The 19,462-nt window shown below is 40.3% G+C and overlaps 2 protein-coding genes across 2 annotated transcripts in view; one reads left to right on the plus strand and one right to left on the minus strand.

Moving 5' to 3' along the window:
• The first annotated feature begins 1,194 nt into the window (after window positions 1-1,194).
• LOC115120449 (ribosome biogenesis protein NSA2 homolog) lies at window positions 1,195-9,784 on the plus strand. The gene is made up of 6 exons (XM_029649391.2): window positions 1,195-1,383; window positions 1,878-2,065; window positions 2,265-2,415; window positions 2,706-2,885; window positions 8,818-9,010; window positions 9,431-9,784. Exons 1-6 carry the CDS (start codon window positions 1,381-1,383, stop codon window positions 9,496-9,498), a joined length of 783 nt encoding a protein of 260 aa, XP_029505251.1. The 5' UTR covers window positions 1,195-1,380; the 3' UTR covers window positions 9,499-9,784.
• Window positions 9,520-19,462, minus strand: part of LOC115117210 (uncharacterized) — a 37,887-nt gene continuing 27,944 nt past the window's right edge. The window contains exons 2-3 of the mRNA XM_029645680.2: window positions 10,544-10,666; window positions 9,520-10,459 (exon numbers count right to left, since the gene is read on the minus strand). Coding sequence (XP_029501540.2) covers window positions 10,130-10,459; window positions 10,544-10,666 — 453 coding nt within the window. The 3' untranslated portion in view covers window positions 9,520-10,129. The remainder of the gene's footprint in view (window positions 10,460-10,543; window positions 10,667-19,462) is intronic.

Below are 19,462 nucleotides of genomic sequence, written 5' to 3' on the forward strand. Positions count from 1 at the left end.
GGTAACTTGCAGTTATGGAATGTTTCCTCACTGTTGACTACTTCAAAATAGTGAAATTCCTCAATGGCGCTGCCCATGCTAAAACAGGCTTTTGGGCACTAGAATCCTATCTATCTCTATGGTGCTAACTGATGAGTCTACTGTACTCTATTTTTATTCTCAAATGTGAGTGAAATGCTCACACTGCCGAGCCTTGACCTCCCACCAACATGGCTGGGGAAATGGACATCATGCGTCCTCTGATACACAAGCCGCACGCACTGCTTCTTAACACAGCGCGCATCCAACCCGGAAGCCAGCCGCACCAATGTGTTCCACAAATATATGCAAATCACAACTGGCACTCAGATTGGTAAAATTTGGAAGATAAATTGGCACTCCAAATGATAAAGGTTGCTGACTGCTGGTGTAGCCTATTACAGGCAACTTCAGGAGCATAATGGCAGAATCTGTGAAGGCCAGCAGCAGCGGGAGGAGCATCGAACTGTTTTTAAAAATCTTTGGCTCCCTCTTGAGTAATATGTGTCATAATTATTTAATCAAACAGCCTGCTTAAAGGATCAGACAAGTTCAGTACATATAGCCTAGTTTATTTTATTAAACACAGTGTTTTATATCTACAGTACCAGTCAAACGTTTGTTTACACCTACTCATTCAAAGGTTTTCTTTATTATTACTATTGTCTACATTGTAGAACAATAGTGAAGACATCAACTATGAACACATCGAATCATGTAGTAACTAAAACGGTGTTAAACCAATAAAAAATATATTTTAGATTCTTCAAAGATTCTTTGCCTTGATGGCAGTTTCGCCCCTGCTCAACTCTAAACTTAGCACCTACAGTTGGCCTTGAACTGGCTGTCAAATAAGCTAAACACATTCTTTAAATGCCTGGCAATCATTTTTCATGATAACAATAATCAAAAACAGTAATGTATTCATATCTCAATGATCCAACTATAAGAAATGTATCCACATGTTCCTTTCCTCACACTTTCCTCATGGAAGCAACCTTCAAAATACATTCCCAAGCAGCATTCCCATCAGAATTTCACTTTCGGTTTTACATTTTAAAAAGCCAAGTGTAATGAGTATTAAAACTGGCCAGATTTTTAAAATTGTATTAGTAATTTATAGGTAACTCGTCAATTTAGTACAGTTTATAGTGTGCAACGGGACAGTTCCTGAACCCTCGCACCAGGTTTCATTCCGGAATTTGTTTGAGGACACTCCAGTCACGTACTTCTTCTAAAATTCTGGCTTCGGGGAAAATAAACACCAAAGACCCAAGCCTTGGACGAAAGAAAAACACATTTGAAACAACCAATTAAATCAAATAAGTATTGTACCCGAACACGTAACATTCAAGACACAAAATGGTAAGATCTCCACGTTTCACGTATAACATTTGATGGGAAAATGTGTTAGCATGCAAAGTTAGCTAGCTGCCTAGCTAACATGTGGCAGACGCCTGACGACAGTGTCTCAAATGTGTTTTGTTTGGTCGAACTGCTCTAGATATAAAACCACGGCTTGTTTCAGATACATATTTGCAAATCCGATGCACAATAGTTAATACCATTTGAAATTACAATGAAACATACTATAGGAATAGGCCCGCTAGACTGAATTGTTTTGATCTTGCCTTACCTCAAGTAGCTAACGCTAATCAATCAGCAATTAGCTAACCAAGTTACTTTAATGGTCATCATTCCAAACATATTTTGAGGATGCTTGAGCCAAGTAAGCCGATCTTTATATATTCAGAAATAATTCATTATTTGTGATGTTTGTTTACTTAACACACATTCAGAAAGCACTAACCCTTTTAAAAAAAAGTCTAATTGTAATCCTTCTTTGCCTCTTACCTCAGCCCCAGAACGAACACATTGAGTTACATCGCAAGCGCCATGGCCAGCGCCTGGACCATCAGGAGAGGAAGAGGAAGAAGGAGAGCCGTGAGGCCCATGAGCGCTCACATAAAGCCAGGAAGATGATTGGTCTGAAGGCCAAACTCTACCACAAACAGAGGCACTCTGAGAAGATCCAGATGAAGAAGACGTGAGTATACACTACCATGCTGCAGCACCCTTTGAAAAATCACAAAAACTTTTTTTTGAAAGTAGTGCACTGGGCCTTTACTAGTCCTGTATTAATGGACCAATATAGCTGTCTGTAGCGTGGGCAAACAAATGTTTCCTTTGATTTGCCATTGCTGCTGTTTGTTGACAGCTATGTACCACAACCTGTTTCACCACAGCCTCAAAATGCACGAACAGAGGAAGACCAAGCAGAAGAACGACGACAAGACGCCTGAGGGAGCAGTACCAGCCTACTTGCTGGACAGAGAGGGACAGTCACGCGCCAAGATCCTCTCCAACATGATCAAACAGAAGAGGAAGGAGAAGGCTGTGAGTATTCGATGCCTTTCTTGTTTGTGTTTTCATCGTGTCTCACCGAAGACAGTGTATGTCTGGACAGATTATCTTGTATAAAAGGGAACAATACCTAGCTGACATTGTTTCAAATGTCAACATAAAACTGTATGGATTGGTTTCCAGCAATCCCATATTAAGCCTAGTCCTTAACATAAATGCACTTTCAATGAAAGTGTGCAAAGCCCAAGCCAGTTTAGTTAAAAACAGGTTCTTAAAGGTGTCCTGAAATGCTCTCTGATCAGATATTCTGTTTCTCCCTGTAGGGTAAATGGGAGGTGCCCCTGCCCAAGGTTCGGGCCCAGGGGGAGACGGAGGTGCTCAAAGTAATCCGTACAGGCAAGAGGCAGAAGAAGGCATGGAAGAGGATGGTGACCAAAGTGTGCTTTGTAGGTGACAACTTCACCCGCAAGCCTCCCAAATATGAACGCTTCATCAGACCCATGGTAAGGAGGATTGCGCCATTACTCACTAGCATACTGTGTGTGTGTGTGTGTGTGTATATATATGTGTGTGTGTGTATAATATATATTTATTGTGTGTGTGTATATATTAGAGGTCGGCCGATTATTATTTTAACGCCGATACCCATTATTGGAGGACCACAAAAAGCCGATACCGATTAATCAGACGTTTTTTACATTTTATTTTTAAATATATACATATTTGTAATAATGACAATTACAACAATACTGAATGAACAATGAACACTTATTTTAACTTAATATAATACATCAATAAAATCAATTTAGTCTCAAATAAATAATGAAACATGTTCAATTTGGTTTAAATAATTACAAAACAGTGTTGGAGATGAAAGTAAATGTGCAATATGTGCTATGTAAGAAAGCTAACGTTTAAGTTCCTTGCTCAGGACATGAGAACATATGAAAGCTGGTGGTTCCTTTTAACATGAGTCTTCAATATTCCCAGGTAAGAAGTTTTAGGTTGTAGTTATTATAGGACTATTTCTCTCTATACCATTTGTATTTCATATACCTTTGACTATTGGATGTTCTAATAGGTACTTTAGTATTGCCAGCCTAATCTCGGGAGTTGATAGGCTTGAAGTCATAAACCGTGCAAGGCTTGAAGCACAGCGAAGAGCTTCTGGCAAATGCAGGAAAATGCTGTTTGAATGAATGAATGCTTACGAGCCTGCTGCTGCTTTCCACCGCTCAGTCAGACATCAAATCATAGACTTAATTATAATATAATAACACACAGAAATATGAGCCTTAGGTCATTAATATGTTAAAATCCGGAAACTATCATTTCGAAAACAAAACGTTTATTCTTTCAGTGAAATACGGAACTGTTCCGTATTTTATCTAACAGGTGGCATCCATAAGTCTAAATATTGCTGTTACATTGCACAACCTTTAATGTTATGTCGTAAAAATCTTGCAAATTAGTTTGCAACGAGCCAGGCGGCCCAAACTGTTGCTTATACCCTGACTCTGTGTGCGATGAACGCAAGAGAAGTGACACATTTTCCCTAGTTAAAATAAATTCATGTTAGCAGGCAATTAACTAAATATGCCGGTTTAAAAAATATACTTGTGTATTGATTTTAAGAAAGGAGTTGATGTTTATGGTTAGGTACAAATTGGTGCAACAACAGTGCTTTTTTTCGCGAATGCGCTTGTTAAATCACCCTTTTGGCGAAGTAGGCTGTGATTCAATGATAAATTAACAGGCACCGCTTTGATTATATGCAACGCAGGACATGCTAGATAAACTAGTAATATCATCAACCATGTGTAGTTAACTAGTTTTTTATAAGATTAATGCTAGCTAGCACCTTACCTTGGCTCCTTGCTGCACTCACATAACAGGTAGTCGGCCTGCCACGCAGTCTCCTCGTGGAGCGCAATGTAATCGGCCATAATCGGTGTCCAAAAATGCCGATTACCGATTATGAAAACTTTCAAATCGGCCCTAATTAATCGTCCATTCCAATTAAAATCGGTCGACCTCTAGTGTGTGTGTGTGTGTATATATAAGAGGTCGACCGATTAATCGGAATGGCCGATTAATTAGGGCCGATTTCAAGCTTTCATAACAATCGGAAATCTGTATTTTTGGGCGCCGAATTGCTGATTCTTTAAAGAATATATTTTTGAAATGTATTTTTTGCACCTTTTTTTAACGAGGCAAGTCAGAACACATTCTTATTTTCAATGACTGCCTAGGAACGAGGCAGAACGACAGATTTTTAACCTTGTCAGCTCGGGGGATCCAATCTTGCAACCTTGCAGTTAACTAGTCCAATGCTCTAACACCTGATTACATTGCACTCCACGAGGAGCCTGCCCGTTACGCAAATGCAGTAAGCTAAGGTAAGTTGCTTGCTAGCATTAAACTTATCTTATAAAAAACAATCAATCAATGACTGTCATTGCTCCAATGTGAACCATAAACGTCAATGCCTTTCTTAAAATCAATACATAGAAGTATATATTTTTAAACCTGCATATCTAGCAAAAAAAATCCAGGTTAGCAGGCAATATTAACCAGGTGAAATGGTCATTTCTCTTGTGTAATTATGACATAACATTGAAGGTTGTGCAATGTAACAGGAATATTTAGACTCATGGATGCCACCCGTTGGATAAAATACGGAACGGAATAAACGTTTTGTTTTCGAGGTGATAGTTTCCGGATTAGTCAAAGGTATATGGTTTAGAGAGAAATAGTTGACGCGTTATAATTCCTGTAATAACTTGCGGCTGAACTTGAAAGGGTTTCCTTCGTTATTTTTACCATTCATGTCTTCCATAGAGAATGTCTTGATCTACATCAAATAAGGTCTGTGTTTCGTGCAGGCTTAAACCGCCTCGGCGTTTTGATACCAGTGTAAATCTCACTAGGATAAGGTAACGTTTGTCAACACATTTTCATAAATCCACTCTACAAAAAAATGATCTTCGCTTATATTTAGCCAATATTGATCAGAGTTACCTTGTCCTATGGATATCTACACAGGTATAAAATTGGCACGGTGGTGCAAGCCTACACGAAACACAGACCTTATTTTAAGTTAATCTAAAAATATCCTATAGAATAAATGAAGGAGCTGCTAGAAGGTGTCATGGGAATTATGACTCGCACTTTGGTTGTCAATTCTTACACACGCGTATATATACGTACATACAGTACACCTTAGCCAAAGATATTTAAACTCAGTTTTTCACAATTGCTGACATTTAATCCTAGTAAAAAATTCCCTGTCTTATGTCAGTTAGGCTCACCACTTTCTTTTGAGAATTTGAAATGTCAGAATAATAGTAGTGATTAGTAGTGATTTATTTCAGCTTTTATTTCTTTCATCACATTCACAGTGGGTCAGAAGTTTACATGCAATCAATTAGTATTTGGTAGCAGTGCCTATAATTCTTTACGTTTTAGGTAGCCTTCCACAAGCTTCCCACAATAAGTTGGGTGAATTTTGGCCCATTCCTCCTGACAGAGCTGGTGTAACTGAGTCAGGTTTGTAGGCCTCCTTTATCGCACACGCCTTTTCAGTTCTGCCCACACATTTTCTATAGGATTGAGGTCAGGGCTTTGTGATGGCCACCCCAATACCTTGACTTTGTCTTTAAGACATTTTGCTGCAACTTTGGAAGTATTCTTGGGGGTCATTGTCCATTTGGAAAACCCATTTGCCACCAAGCTTTGACTTCCTGACTGATGTCTTGAGACGTTGCTTTAATATATCCACATAATTTTCCTACCTCATGATGCCATCTATTTTGTGAAGTGCACCAGTCCCTCCTGCAGTGACCAAAAAGTGGCATTTGTGTCCTTATTTACCAGTAAAACGTAATCAAAACATATTTCTTTGCTGTTTCGTTAAGTCGTTTCATTCTCAACCAGGATTTCATCATCCATGTCAAGCAGTGAAGTTTCAGCTCTGTCTGTCCGTGGCCTCTATTCCTCGGTGTGCTCTGTCACTGTGTCCGTTTCCATCTTGTCCAGCTGTGTATGTCAATTTCACATGAACCCTGTTTCTTGTCTGCATCAAAGTAATGGTCCTTGTACCTAGCATCGAGCATGGGGGCGACACAGTAAAGAGGTTCAGAGAATGCCACCGAATTGTTTGTTCACAGCCTTGAGTACTTTTGTAAGTTAACCCCTCGGTCTGTGTCGGCAGTTTTGTTGAGCGGGCGTTTCAATGCCATGACCGAGGATATCACGTCTGCTGCAGACGCAGTTGATGAGCTCGTTTCTTGAGTCAGTTGTTCGAATGGAGAAATGAGTGTGTTCATGTTGCAAACATGTTCTCAAATGCCATTGAAATAGCAGCAGCGGTATGAGAACCAGCACATTCTTGAAAATGCAATACGGCTTTCTTCAGTATGAAATCCTTGTCGACCCACTGTGCTGTCAGACTCTGCATGCTCATGGGGCTGACATCGTTGGTCCAAATGTCAGTTGTGAAGCTAATACCAGTGGCGCCCATAGCAAGTAGCTCATGGATGTGTTTCAGTATACATTGGTGCATTATGTTCACTAGTTCCAAAATCATCTGGTGATATTGCAGAGAGCCACATAATTTTACAGAAATACTCATTATAAATGTTGATGAAAATACAGTTGCTAGACATGGAAATATAGACACAGCGGTTGCATTAAGGAGAAGTGTATCAGATTCCAAAAAAGCTTAACGGGAAAAAGCAAACCATGCAATAATCTGAGTACAGCTTTCAGACAACAAAGCAGCCAAAAAGATATCCACCATATTGGGTAGTCAACATTAGTCATAAATAGCATTATAAATATTCACTTACCTTTGATCTTCATCAGAATGCACTCCCAGGAATCGCAGGTCCACAATAAATGTTTGTTTTGATTGATAATGTCCATTTTTGTCTAAAGAGCTACTTTTGTTAGCACTTTTGGTAAACAAATCCAAAGTCATGAAGCGCATTCCCTAATTGCAGACCAAATGTAAAAAAGTTCCGTTACTGTCCGTAGAAACATGTCAAACGATGTATGGAATCAATCTTTAGGATGTTGAACATAACTTCAATAATATTCCAACCGGAGAATTCCTTTGTCTTCAGAAAAGCAAAGGAACGCAGCTACCTCTCATGTGAAATGCGCGTGACTGCTGGCAGACCTCGGACTCATTCCTCTCCTCAAACAAGTTTCTAAAGACAGTTGGCATCTAGTGAAAGCCTTAGGAAGTGCAACAACCAATATCCCACTGTGTATTCAATAAGGGCTGGGTTGAAAATTGACCAACCTCAGATTTCCCACTTCCTGTTTGGATTTCTTCCCAGGTTTTTGCCTGCCATATGAGTTCTGTTATACTCAGACCGTTTTAGAAACTTCAGAGTGTTTTCTATCCAATACTATTAATAATATGCATATATTAGCAACTGGGACTGAGGAGCAGGTAGTTTACTCTGGGTACCTTTCACCCCAAGCTACTCAATACTGCCCCTGCAGCCATAAGAAGTTACTGCTTATTGCACCTTTTATAAAACCGACTAAACGGCCTGTATCGCAGTCTTTATTTGACTAAAATGCTGCCGTAATGCGTGTGAAACTGAGCATTCATTTTCCACAATGAAAATTGGTACAACCGTTTTTAGTAGTGTATGCTCTGCTCAAGATTTGAGTTGAAACATCAACAGGGTATGATTCAAAAGATTAATTTATCCTCTTACAGTAAAATAATGTCTCATTTGAGGTTGGACCAACCTCAAATGCAAGTAGCAAGTTAACTCTTGCCAAAATCTGTACAAATTAAGCCCAATGCGTTTCTATGGGCTTATTTTTAACCTAAGCTTGTCACCTGCCTTCCCGCCTTTGGGACAACGACTCCCATTGTTAGGACGGAGACATGAACATCTCGTCATTATATACAGATCTCTGGTGTGAATGGAAAGGTGCACAGACAGAGCGAACGAGACAAGACCAAAAAGACATGAGAACAAGTGGATATAAAAACAAAACTAAATTATGCGATACATGCATTTTAGAATATCACGCAAACAGAGAATTAATTTGAATATATCCCCCAGCCCTAATGTGTATGTTCTCTAATGTACAGTATTTGGCATGTTGACGCCTTTCTCAGTTAGTTGCAGTGTTTGAAACTTTGACGTGTTAACACCCTCGTCACTGTGAGCGACTACATTTGTAAAATGTATCAGTCTAGAGCAACTTAGTTACAACCAATGCATTCAACTAAATGACGTAAAACAACTTAAATTGACTTTGCTCTTTGGGAACCATTGGCAAACTTCCTCCAGTGGGCTCAGTGCTGAACAGGTTTTTCCACTTCTTTCAATGATGTTCCTAGTTAAGAGGCAAAAAACCCTGAAATAAAATGTCCCACCCGCCTCTGCCCTTTCCTCTTTTCAGGGTCTACGCTTCAAAAAGGCCCATGTGACCCACCCGGAGCTGAAGGCCACATTCTGTCTTCCCATCCTGGGTGTGAAGAAGAACCCCTCGTCTCCCCTCTACACCACCCTGGGGGTCATCACCAAGGGAACCGTGGTAGAGGTCAACGTCAGCGAGCTGGGCCTGGTAACGCAGGGGGGAAAGGTCATCTGGGGTGAGTCAGCTCCTGTCCTCTCACATGGATATTTATCTGGATCAATATGGGCCGGTTTCCCGGACACCAATTTAAGCCTAGTTCTGGACTAAAAAGCACTTTCCATGGAGATTCTCCATTAAACATGCTTAGTCCACGACTAAGCTTAGACTGTCTGGGAACCCGGCCCTATGTTATTTATTTAACCAGAGGCCTGCAGAATTGTGGGGGTTGGTGTAGTCCGGCATTGCTACAGGAGGATGTATACTTTTATTAAACGGTGCAGAAATGTCTGATAAGACAGGTGTGGCCAAAGTAAAGAATAGTGAGTGATGGCAATATATTAGATTGATCTCACTCCTGACAACACTAATATAAAACTCAATCTCAGTGTAATTCAATGTCTGAAATGTTGGGATTAAAATGTCTCTTCTTCCCCAGGTAAATACGCCCAGGTGACAAATAACCCAGAGAACGACGGCTGCATTAATGCTGTACTGCTGGTGTAAAATGAAGAACTCTATGGGACGTTTTTCCAGACACAGATTAAGCCTAGTACTGGACTAAAGCATTTATGGAGACTCTCCATTGACCTTGTTTAATAGTCCAGGAATAGGCTTAATCTGTGTCCAGGAAACCGCTCCTCTATACAGACTGCCTGTAACATACAGCCAGAGTTGGGGCTGGCATGGAATAACAGACATCTGTGGTTAAACCATATGATGGAGAAAACATCAGGCATATTTTGCAACAAGGTAACTAAATTCTGGACTGTGACTAAAAGTGTTTGTCAAATAGTTGTCATTTGTTTTTCTTGGTTGCATATTGCCTCAACAAGATTCATATGTGACTGCGCTCTGAGAAGGGGGGGGGTCCTTCAAAACTGATTAAGCGCAATGCTTGTGAAAAAGGATGGTGGGAGAAAGCCAGCCTATACAAGTCCCCTGCACTCCTCAGAAAAGTCTGACAGCAGGCAAGCCCGTTGATGTCCAGATACCTGAGGGTCATCCAAAGTCCCCACAGAAGAGTAGGTGGTAGATGTTCCCTTTTTCTTTGCCGTCGGCATCTACAGACCGATTTATCAGACCTACAAAATCACCTTTCATCATAAATTACTACTCATTATGATTCGTAGATCGTTCACTCCGCAGCTGCTAACTGCAACGCTGTGCATTGGTCCAGCTTGCTGCTGATGGTCTTGCAGCCCTTTACGGAGAAGAGCTTCTCTGTTTTGGGGAAGTAAATCATTTCTCTGGCCGACTGGTTAGCCACTTCCTGGTTGGGCTTCAGGCCCTTGGCAGCCATCTCAACCATGTCACACATCAGATGTGACGGGTTAGGGAAAAGAAACAAGGATGGACAGAATAAAAAATGAATTTTGTATTTGAGGTCTAAAAAGCCTTGTTTTCTAATTCCAGGATTATAAACACAGAAGGGACTAATCTTAACATTAGACACGTGTAACTTGATCTTTCAATGCATGATTTGTTAAATACGAGAACGAGTTACAACCGTGCATCTAAAGAGTGATAGTGAACAGCTGGCTTACTCTGCTTGTTGTTGGACAAGGAGAGCGGTGTTTCCAAATCCTTCAGCTCCATCTCTGTCTCGCCCTGCTCTCCAGAAGTCCAGGGCCACCTGAAATATTTTATCTCCTCCAGTGTTGCTATGGAGATGAGCAACACAGTAAATATTAAGGGATCAGAAATAACTTAATTTTGTATGATTAAACGTCTTATTGACAGCTGACTTTCAGCTAAGTAAAATAGTCACTACAGGTCACTTAGTTGTGGCCAAAATTTAAGAATGACACATTCATTTTCACAAAGTCTGCTGCCTCAGTTTGTGTGAGGGCAATTTACATTTTCTCCAGAATGTTATGAAGAGTGATCAGATGAATTGCAATTCATTGCAAAGTCCCTCTTGGGCATGCAAATGAACTGAATCCCAAAAACACATTCCCACTGCGCTGCCACAAAAGGACCAGCTGACATGTCAGTGATTCTCTCGTTGACACAGGTGTGAGTGTTGACGAGGACAAGGCTGGAGATCACGGTCATGCTGATTGAGTTCCAATAACAGACTGGAAGCTTCAAAAAGGAGGGTGGTGCTTGGAATCATTGTTCTTCTCGCCAACCATGGTTACCTGCAAGGAAACACGTGCCGTCATCATTGCTTTGCACAAAAAGGGCTTCACAGGCAAGGATATTGATGCAGTAGTAGCTAAGATGGGGAGAAGTCTGTCTATAATAAAGTGATTCTCTGCCTTAACACTATCAACAAGGCAGGTCCTGCAGGCCCTAGTTTTGTCGCACCTTGACTACTGTTCAGTCGTGTGGTCAGGTGCCACAAAAAAGGACTTAGGAAAAGTGCAATTGGCTCAAAACAGGGCAGCATGGCTGGCTCTTGGATGTACACAGAGCTAATATTAATAATATGCATGTCAATCTCTCCTGGCTGAAAGTGGAGGACAGAATTGACTTAATCACTACTTTTATCTATAAGACATGTTGAACGTACTGAGCGGTCTGTCTAAACTACTGGCACACAGTTCGGACACCCATGCATGCCCAACAAGACAGTCCTCAAGTCCAGAACAGACTATGGGAGGCACAGAGTACTACATAGAGCCATGACTACATGGAACTCTGTTCCACATCAAGTCATTGACGCAAGCAGTACAGTTAGATTTAAAAGACACCTTATGGGACATTGGGGACTGTGAAGGAACACACATTGGCACAGACACATGCATACACAAAATAACATATGCACTATACATACACATGGATTTAGTACTGCAGATATGTGGTAGTGGTGGAGTAGAGGCCTGAGGGCACACAGTGTGTTGTGAAATCTGTGAATGTAATGTTTTTTTAATTGTATAAACTGCCTTAATTTTGCTGGACCCCAGGAAAAATAGCTGCTGCTTTGGCAGCAGCTAATGGGGATCCATAATAAATACAAATTGCAAGTAGCCAAGGAATAAGCCCTTTACTTACTGCAAAGGAGGATATGTTAAGAAAACCAGTTGCAACAATTCATAAATCTGAAATCCCCCCCAAAAGAAACGTTACCACACTAATAGTAAAAGTTCAACATATGCTGTTATGCTGAAGGAGATCCAGTCTGGTCTACAATGTTCGTGATAATAGCAACCCAGAAAAATTATATTTGAGTCAAAGTCTGTTAAACTAGTCGCTGATTCTAGCCATCCCTTCTGGTTAGTTCTAGTCAGGCAGCTTAGTCTCCCATTCAGATGACCCCCACTTTTGTTAGTGTTTTATTGGTCAAGGTCACACCAAATACTTATCACCACATCTCCTTCAGCCTGTCAGTGGACTTGATTCCCAGGACTTCAGTTAGTATATGACCCCAGCATGCCTTGTAGTCAGAAACATGCGTTCCCCATCCTGATGAGCACTTCCACAGTTAGCTCTTCTGTTGAACTTTTCCTTCTTTGGATTGAATCCCTGTATGTCTGATGTTTATTGTGAATGCATCTTAACTTAATGTTCGTTCTCACTGGACATGATTCTCAGTTATCTGAACCATGAGTGTTCAGGTGTGTCTTCCATTAAACTCCCCTTAACCTGGACACCCGCCGCAACCTTGTTCTGACCAGACATTCTGTAGTGGTTGCTACCGGGCTTAAGCCAGCACTTAAGATTTCTTATTACATTCGTGGTTCTTTGATTCTCTACAACCCTACCACTATTTTTTTAAGTATAAAAGTATTTGGTTTAATATACACTTAAGGATCTAAAGTAAAAGTATGAATCATTTCAAATTCTGTATTTATTTACGTATAGCCAGGGGCACACTCCAACATTCAGACAATTTACAAATGAAGCATGTGTGTTTAGTGAGTCCGCCAGATCAGAGGCAGTAGGGACGGTCTGTTTGGTGTGAGAATTGGACCATTTTCCTGTCCTGCTAAGCATTCAAAATGTTATGAGTACTTTTGGTGTGTGGAGTAAGTATGATATTTTCTTAAAAGGAATGTAGTGAAGTAAAACAAATTAAAAATATGAATATTAAAGTTCAGAGACCCCCAAAAACTACTTAATTAAAAATACATGAAATTATTACTAAGTACTTTACACCACTGCCGGAAGGTTGAACGTATGTTAGGATCGTAAGAAAATCCATATGTAAATTGTTAGGATCGTAAGAAAATCCATATGTAAATTGTTAGGATCGTAAGAAAATCCATATGTAAATTGTTAGGATCGTAAGAAAATCCATATGTAAATTGTTAGGATCGTAAGAAAATCCATATGTAAATTGTTAGGATCGTAAGAATAGCCATATGTAAATTGTTAGGATCGTAAGAATAGCCATATGTAAATTGTTAGGATCGTAAGAATAGCCATGCGTAAAACATTAAATGTAACAGTTAAAATAGATCTGTAAATGTACAAACCTTCTGACTTAGAATACGTGGACAACTACAAATACCTAGGTGTCTGGTTAGACTGTAGACTGTAAACTCTCCTTCCAGACCCACATCAAACATCTCCAATCCAAAGTTAAATCTAGAATTGGCTTCCTATTTCGCAACAAAGCATCCTTCACTCATGCTGCCATGTAAAACTGACCATCCTACCAATCCTCGACTTCGGCGATGTCATTTACAAAATAGCCTCCAATACCCTACTCAACAAATTGGATGCAGTCTATCACAGTGCAATCCGTTTTGTCACCAAAGCCCCATATACTACCCACCATTGCGACCTGTACGCTCTCGTTGGCTGGCCCTCGCTTCATACTCGTCGCCAAACCCACTGGCTCCATGTCATATACAAGACCCTGCTAGGTAAAGTCCCCCCTTATCTCAGCTCGCTGGTCACCATAGCATCACCCATCTGCAGCACACTCTCCAGCAGGTATATCTCTGGTCACCCCCAAAACCAATTATTTATTTGGCCACCTCTCCTTCCAGTTCTCTGCTGCCAGTGACTGGAACGAACTACAAAAATCTCTGAAACTGGAAACACTTATCTCCCTCACTAGCTTTAAGCACCAGCTGTCAGAGCAGCTCACAGATTACTGCACCTGTACATAGCCCACCTATAATTTAGCCCAAACAACTACCTCTCTCCCTACTGTATTTATTTTATTTATTTTGCTCCTTTGCACCCCATTATTTTTATTTTTTACTTTGCACATTCTTCCACTGCAAATCTACCATTCCAGTGTTTTACTTGCTATATTGTATTTACTTTGCCACCATGGCCTTTTTTTTGCCTTTACCTCCCTTATCTCACCTCATTTGCTCACATCGTATATACACTTGTTTCTACTGTATTATTGACTGTATGTTTGTTTTACTCCATGTGTAACTCTGTGTCGTTGTATGTGTCGAACTGCTTTGCTTTATCTTGGCCAGGTCGCAATTATAAATGAGAACTTGTTCTCAACTTGCCTACCTGGTTAAATAAAGGTGAAATAAATAAATAAAATATCCCTTTAAATGGAGCAAAGGCAGGCTATGGAACATGGAGTTTTCAAAATAGAAGCCACTTCCTGGTTTGATTTTCCTCAGGGTTTCGCCTGCAATATCAGTTCTGCTATACTCAGACAATATTTTGACAGTTTTGGAAACTTTAGAGTGTTTTCTATCCAATATTAATAATAATATGCATATATTAGCAACTGAGACTGAGGAGCAGGCTGTTTACTTTGGGCAACTTATTCATCCAAGCTACTCAATACTGCCTTCCAGCCATAAGAAGTTAATGTACATTTATAAAACGGAGCCGGTAATAACTCTTCTCATTACAGCCACCCTTTGTCCCTGTTGTCCTGTCGCAAGTGGCCTGGTAATGAAAGATCGCTATCTCAGTGCATACTTAATCTAAATGGTTTGCAGTGTGTAGACCTCCCCCCCCCTTCTCCCAGGACCTATCATTCTAGCATGTCTTCTTCAGATAGCATTACAGTTCATCCTTGCCTATCATATTTGATGGTCCTTGAAAATGTCCCGATTCAATATCCAAATAGATACATCCGTTTCTCCCACATACACGAGTCTCTCACCTGAGCCATTATCTCTCTCCACGCTCACTCCACGCGCACGGTCTCCGCACTCCTGCCGCCCGTACCCAGGTTTGACTCGGACTCAGATTGGAGTGTTTAAAAATCACTGTTGCATTGAACGCCTTTGTTGCTCTTTTTTCAGACGGTTAGGGAGGGTTTCGAGGCTCACACACATTGTTTGTGGCCAAATTATTCCTATATGCATTAAGACACCATCTGACGCCACCTTCCGTGATAACCTCAAGAGAGGACAGATCAGAACAACATTTTAGTTCAATTCATTTCTCTTTCAAGAAATCCAGACAAGCATTGACTATATGACAAATTACATTCCCAATGTTCTTAATAACATTATCTCTATAACAAATGTAAGATCAGGGAGTTAGCACCCTAACCCATTGGAGAATCCCACCAACAATCCAGCAGTCCCAATCTGGTGAAATTTGTATCCACACAAAAAGAAAAAATGAAATCAGCAATACACGTATCACAATCTATTTGGAGTAACTCATCCCTATTTAACATATCTTTTTCCTTCTATATGCAAACTGAACAAAATACATTTGTATATTTACCCAAGGACCAAGACCCCAGGAAACGGGTAAATTTCCCTTTGAACACATGATTCACATTGTGATTCAAAAACAGCATGTTAAATCAAAAAATAAACAAATTCGAATAACCAATCAACTTAGAATTACAACTCTTGATAACTCCATAAGGAAATACTGTCTCACAAAGTAATGGTAAAATAGAACAGATACTGGTGTTTCTCATTAATTTTATAATGAAGTCCTACCTGTTTTGATCATGTCTAGTGAGATGCATCTGGCCTCACCAGAAAGTCAGGATACAGGGCATTTGACACCATTAAATATTTCCTCTACCTTTTCTTTCCCTGTCCTTCCGAAACCATTTATAAACATTTTAAACCTTTCAATAATTCTGCATAACCACCGCACCACAATGTTCATGAACTATAACAATTAAAATTTCATTTTAGGTTTAGTAACCCCCTTGCTATTTCCTTGTTACCCCTCGACCCTTTTGTCCATTTTAGAAATCTATTTCAGAATAAGACGACATAAAATGTAAATCTATTTTATAATAAAAGCACATAAAATATCTCATGAGATCGAAAAAAAAAATGTTTTCTGAGTTTGCAAGGAATGTTTGGCCAGATCATTTTAATTTGTTACCTTTTTAGAATCCATCCCCCTGGCATTTCGCATGATTCTTCAAGCCAAAATTGTTTTCCTGTGGCAAATTTAGCCAATTTCTCATCATAAAAAAAAAGGGGGAAAAAGGAATACGCAATATTTGATCCTGGCAACTATTAAAAAGCTGGGTAAGATGTGATCTCATATGTCTTCATTCACATAGAAACTGTAATCTCTATGAACCACTATCGATGGAACCGAGGTCATACACAGCTATGTAAAAGTTTGCATGGCAGCATTTCCTCCGAATGCAGCAGGCTCCATTCCTACTCTAAACTCGTTCTTCCAATGTCCGATTTTCCCACATCTAAAACAGGGAGCTACCTCCTTACGCTTTGATGTTTTTTCGCTATGTTTCTTTGTCTTACCCTGGCCATTGAAACCATGGTTAGTAACTTTCACTGTGACCGTATTAACCTCTCACACGCCTGCAAAGTGAGTGGAGTTATATTCCACTCTCAAAACATCTTGCTCTATTTCATCCACAACTCCGCAATTGCCATTTTGATCACAGGTTTCAAACCTGCCATCAAAGCCGAAGTACAAATTCTATCAATTCACTCCAGTACCCAGTCTGTTTGCAGCTGAGTACCTCTACTAATTTCCCATATTCGAGCCAAATTGGTATATTGCTCATGCCCAGGGTGTTTAGATTTCCTCACTCCCGTCTCTAATACACTCTAGCCACCCACTTCCCTGGATAATAGTTATGGTATTTGTGCCTATTAACCTCTCTAGGGTATATGGGAAGCTACCGTCCCACCTGGCTATTTTGACTGAAGTGAATGAAGGATGAATTAAATGTTGGAATTCTGAGTTACACGCATCATGCATGCTCTGCACTTTATTTGGCTAGTAGGCAAATAGGCCGACATGAGGGTATAATGACTATGGCTGCATGCCTCCAGAAAGGCATATTCTGAGTCCGGTGGCATACATAATTCATCAAACCTCTTTTATTATTCTATTTTTCATTATTCCTGGAATATACTACAGGTTATGATTGCAGACAGAGCCCAGAGAATGGGACGGTGCAATATTGAATTAGTCATGTTTTGATAAGGTGCATGCATGCATGGAGATGTCCACGTCACCCAGAGATATGCCCATGCTGTAGAGATACACCTAGTGGACTGAAACTTCACTGTTGTAGGCATAATACAGTTAGTGGTATCTAGACCTGCACTGGAAAACAAATCCATGACATTAGCTGCCTAAATGTGAAGTAAACTGAGGAGTAATAGAGAATGGAGACTTTTAACTGGAAAATATGCAGGATACCTCTTTCCGGTTTCCCTGACCTCTGTTTTTTTCAATACCGTTGTTATTCTTGTTCACATAGCACTCCTTACAGGCTGTTTGGTGTATGCTTTTTTCTGTTGGTGAGATCAAACTGTCAAAACTCTGAAAGGTGTTATTGTACGTCAGAATTGCAACACAAGATCTGTTCAAGCCTAAAATGTTAGTCCGTAATCGTAACATGGTGTTTGTATGTTCACAGATTAAATTTCACATTTACGTTTCATGTTTCACGCATGGCTTTTCTTACGATCCAACAATTTACGTATGGATTTTCTTACGATCCTAACGATATGTACGTTCAACCTTTTGGCCTCTATCTGGCTCCATAGCTGCAACCATACCACAGATAGAACAATGAGCCTGATTTTTCACCATTTTGTATAAATCTGAATCATCCGTTGGCATTTCTACCACCCAGTGGCCGGCAGTAGAGGAAGATGGAGCGAAATGGATTTTGGCCGACATTCTGCAAATTTTGTCATCGATTAAACATTTGATCTCAATACAGTTTTCTGTTCCCAAAACTATAATCTGTTACGAACAGAGTGGACTAAGTTTTGTAGACTTTACCCTTTGCCAAAGTAAAAAAAAATGCATTGTTTAGAAGGAGTTCAAGGGCAAAATTGAGTTATTGCACACCTGCATTTCACAGAGTAGTAGTTCCCTAACGGAAATATGCAAATAAATGCTAGAACCTACTAATAGGAGCTTGCTGGCTGGTGCTTGGCTCTGCCCACCTCTTTGCTTGTTCTGCCCCCTATGATTAATTTGCTTCCATTGGAAACGACAAGCAGTGTGGTCTATCTTGGGTAGTTATAAAAAATCTTTGGCCGTACCAATTGCTATGCTGGTACTGATGTTACACAACAGCACCCCCAGCAGCAAAATCTGTATCATATTTGGCTTCATCTTCGGCAGTGTTTACTATACTACACTGAATAAAAATATAAAAGCAACATGTAAAGGGAGTGTCCCATGTTTCATGAGCTGAAATAAAACATCCCAAAAAATCTTCCATACACACAAAAAGCTTATTTCTCTCAAATGTTGTTCACAAATTTGTTAACATCTGTGTTAATAAGCATTTCTCCATTGCCAAGCTAATCCATCCACCTGACAGGTGTGGCATATCAACAATCTGATTAAACAGCAGGATCATTACACAGGTGAACCTTGTGCTGTGGACAATAAAATTACACTCTAAAATGTGCATAATACAAAGCCACAGATGTTTTGAGGCACAACGCAATTGGTATGCTGACTGCAGGAATGTCCACCAGAGCTGTTGCCAGAGAATTCAATGTTCCCTTCTCTACCATAAGCCGCCCCAAACGTTTTAGAGAATTTGGCAGGACATCCAACTGGCCTTACACTGCAGACAACGTTTATGGCATCGTGTAGGCGTGCGGTTTGCTGACGTCAACATTGTGAACGGAGTACTCAATGGTGGCGGTGGGGTTATGGTATGGGCAGGCATAAGCTACAAACAATGAACACAACTGCATTTTATCAATGGCCATTTGAATGCACAGAGATACCTTGATGAGATTCCATTCTCATGCCATTCAGCCCCCGCCATCACGTTTCAGCATGATAATGCACAGCCCCATGTCACAAGGATCTGTACACAATTCCTGGAAGCTGAAATTGTCCAAGTTCTTTCATGACCTACATACTCACCAGACAGGTCATCCATTGAGCATGTTTGGGATGTTTGAAATTTCACAAAGCCATTAAAGAGGAGTGGGACGACATTCCACAGGCCACAATCAACAGCCTGATCAACTCTATGTGAAGGAGATGTATTGCACTGCATGAGGCAAATGGTGGTCATACCAGATACTGACTGGTATTCTGATCCACGCCCCTACTTTTTTAAAAAGGTATCTGTGACCAACAGATGCATATC

Source organism: Oncorhynchus nerka, linkage group LG4, assembly GCF_034236695.1.
Source record: "Oncorhynchus nerka isolate Pitt River linkage group LG4, Oner_Uvic_2.0, whole genome shotgun sequence".
Classification (NCBI taxonomy): domain Eukaryota; kingdom Metazoa; phylum Chordata; class Actinopteri; order Salmoniformes; family Salmonidae; genus Oncorhynchus; species Oncorhynchus nerka.

Coding starts and splice junctions, on each gene's coding strand:
- LOC115120449 (XM_029649391.2), top strand. Junction 2,066..2,264: donor AAGATCCAGATGAAGAAGAC/GTGAGTATACAC, acceptor GTTTCACCACAG/CCTCAAAATGCACGAACAGA. Junction 2,416..2,705: donor AGAAGAGGAAGGAGAAGGCT/GTGAGTATTCGA, acceptor TTCTCCCTGTAG/GGTAAATGGGAGGTGCCCCT.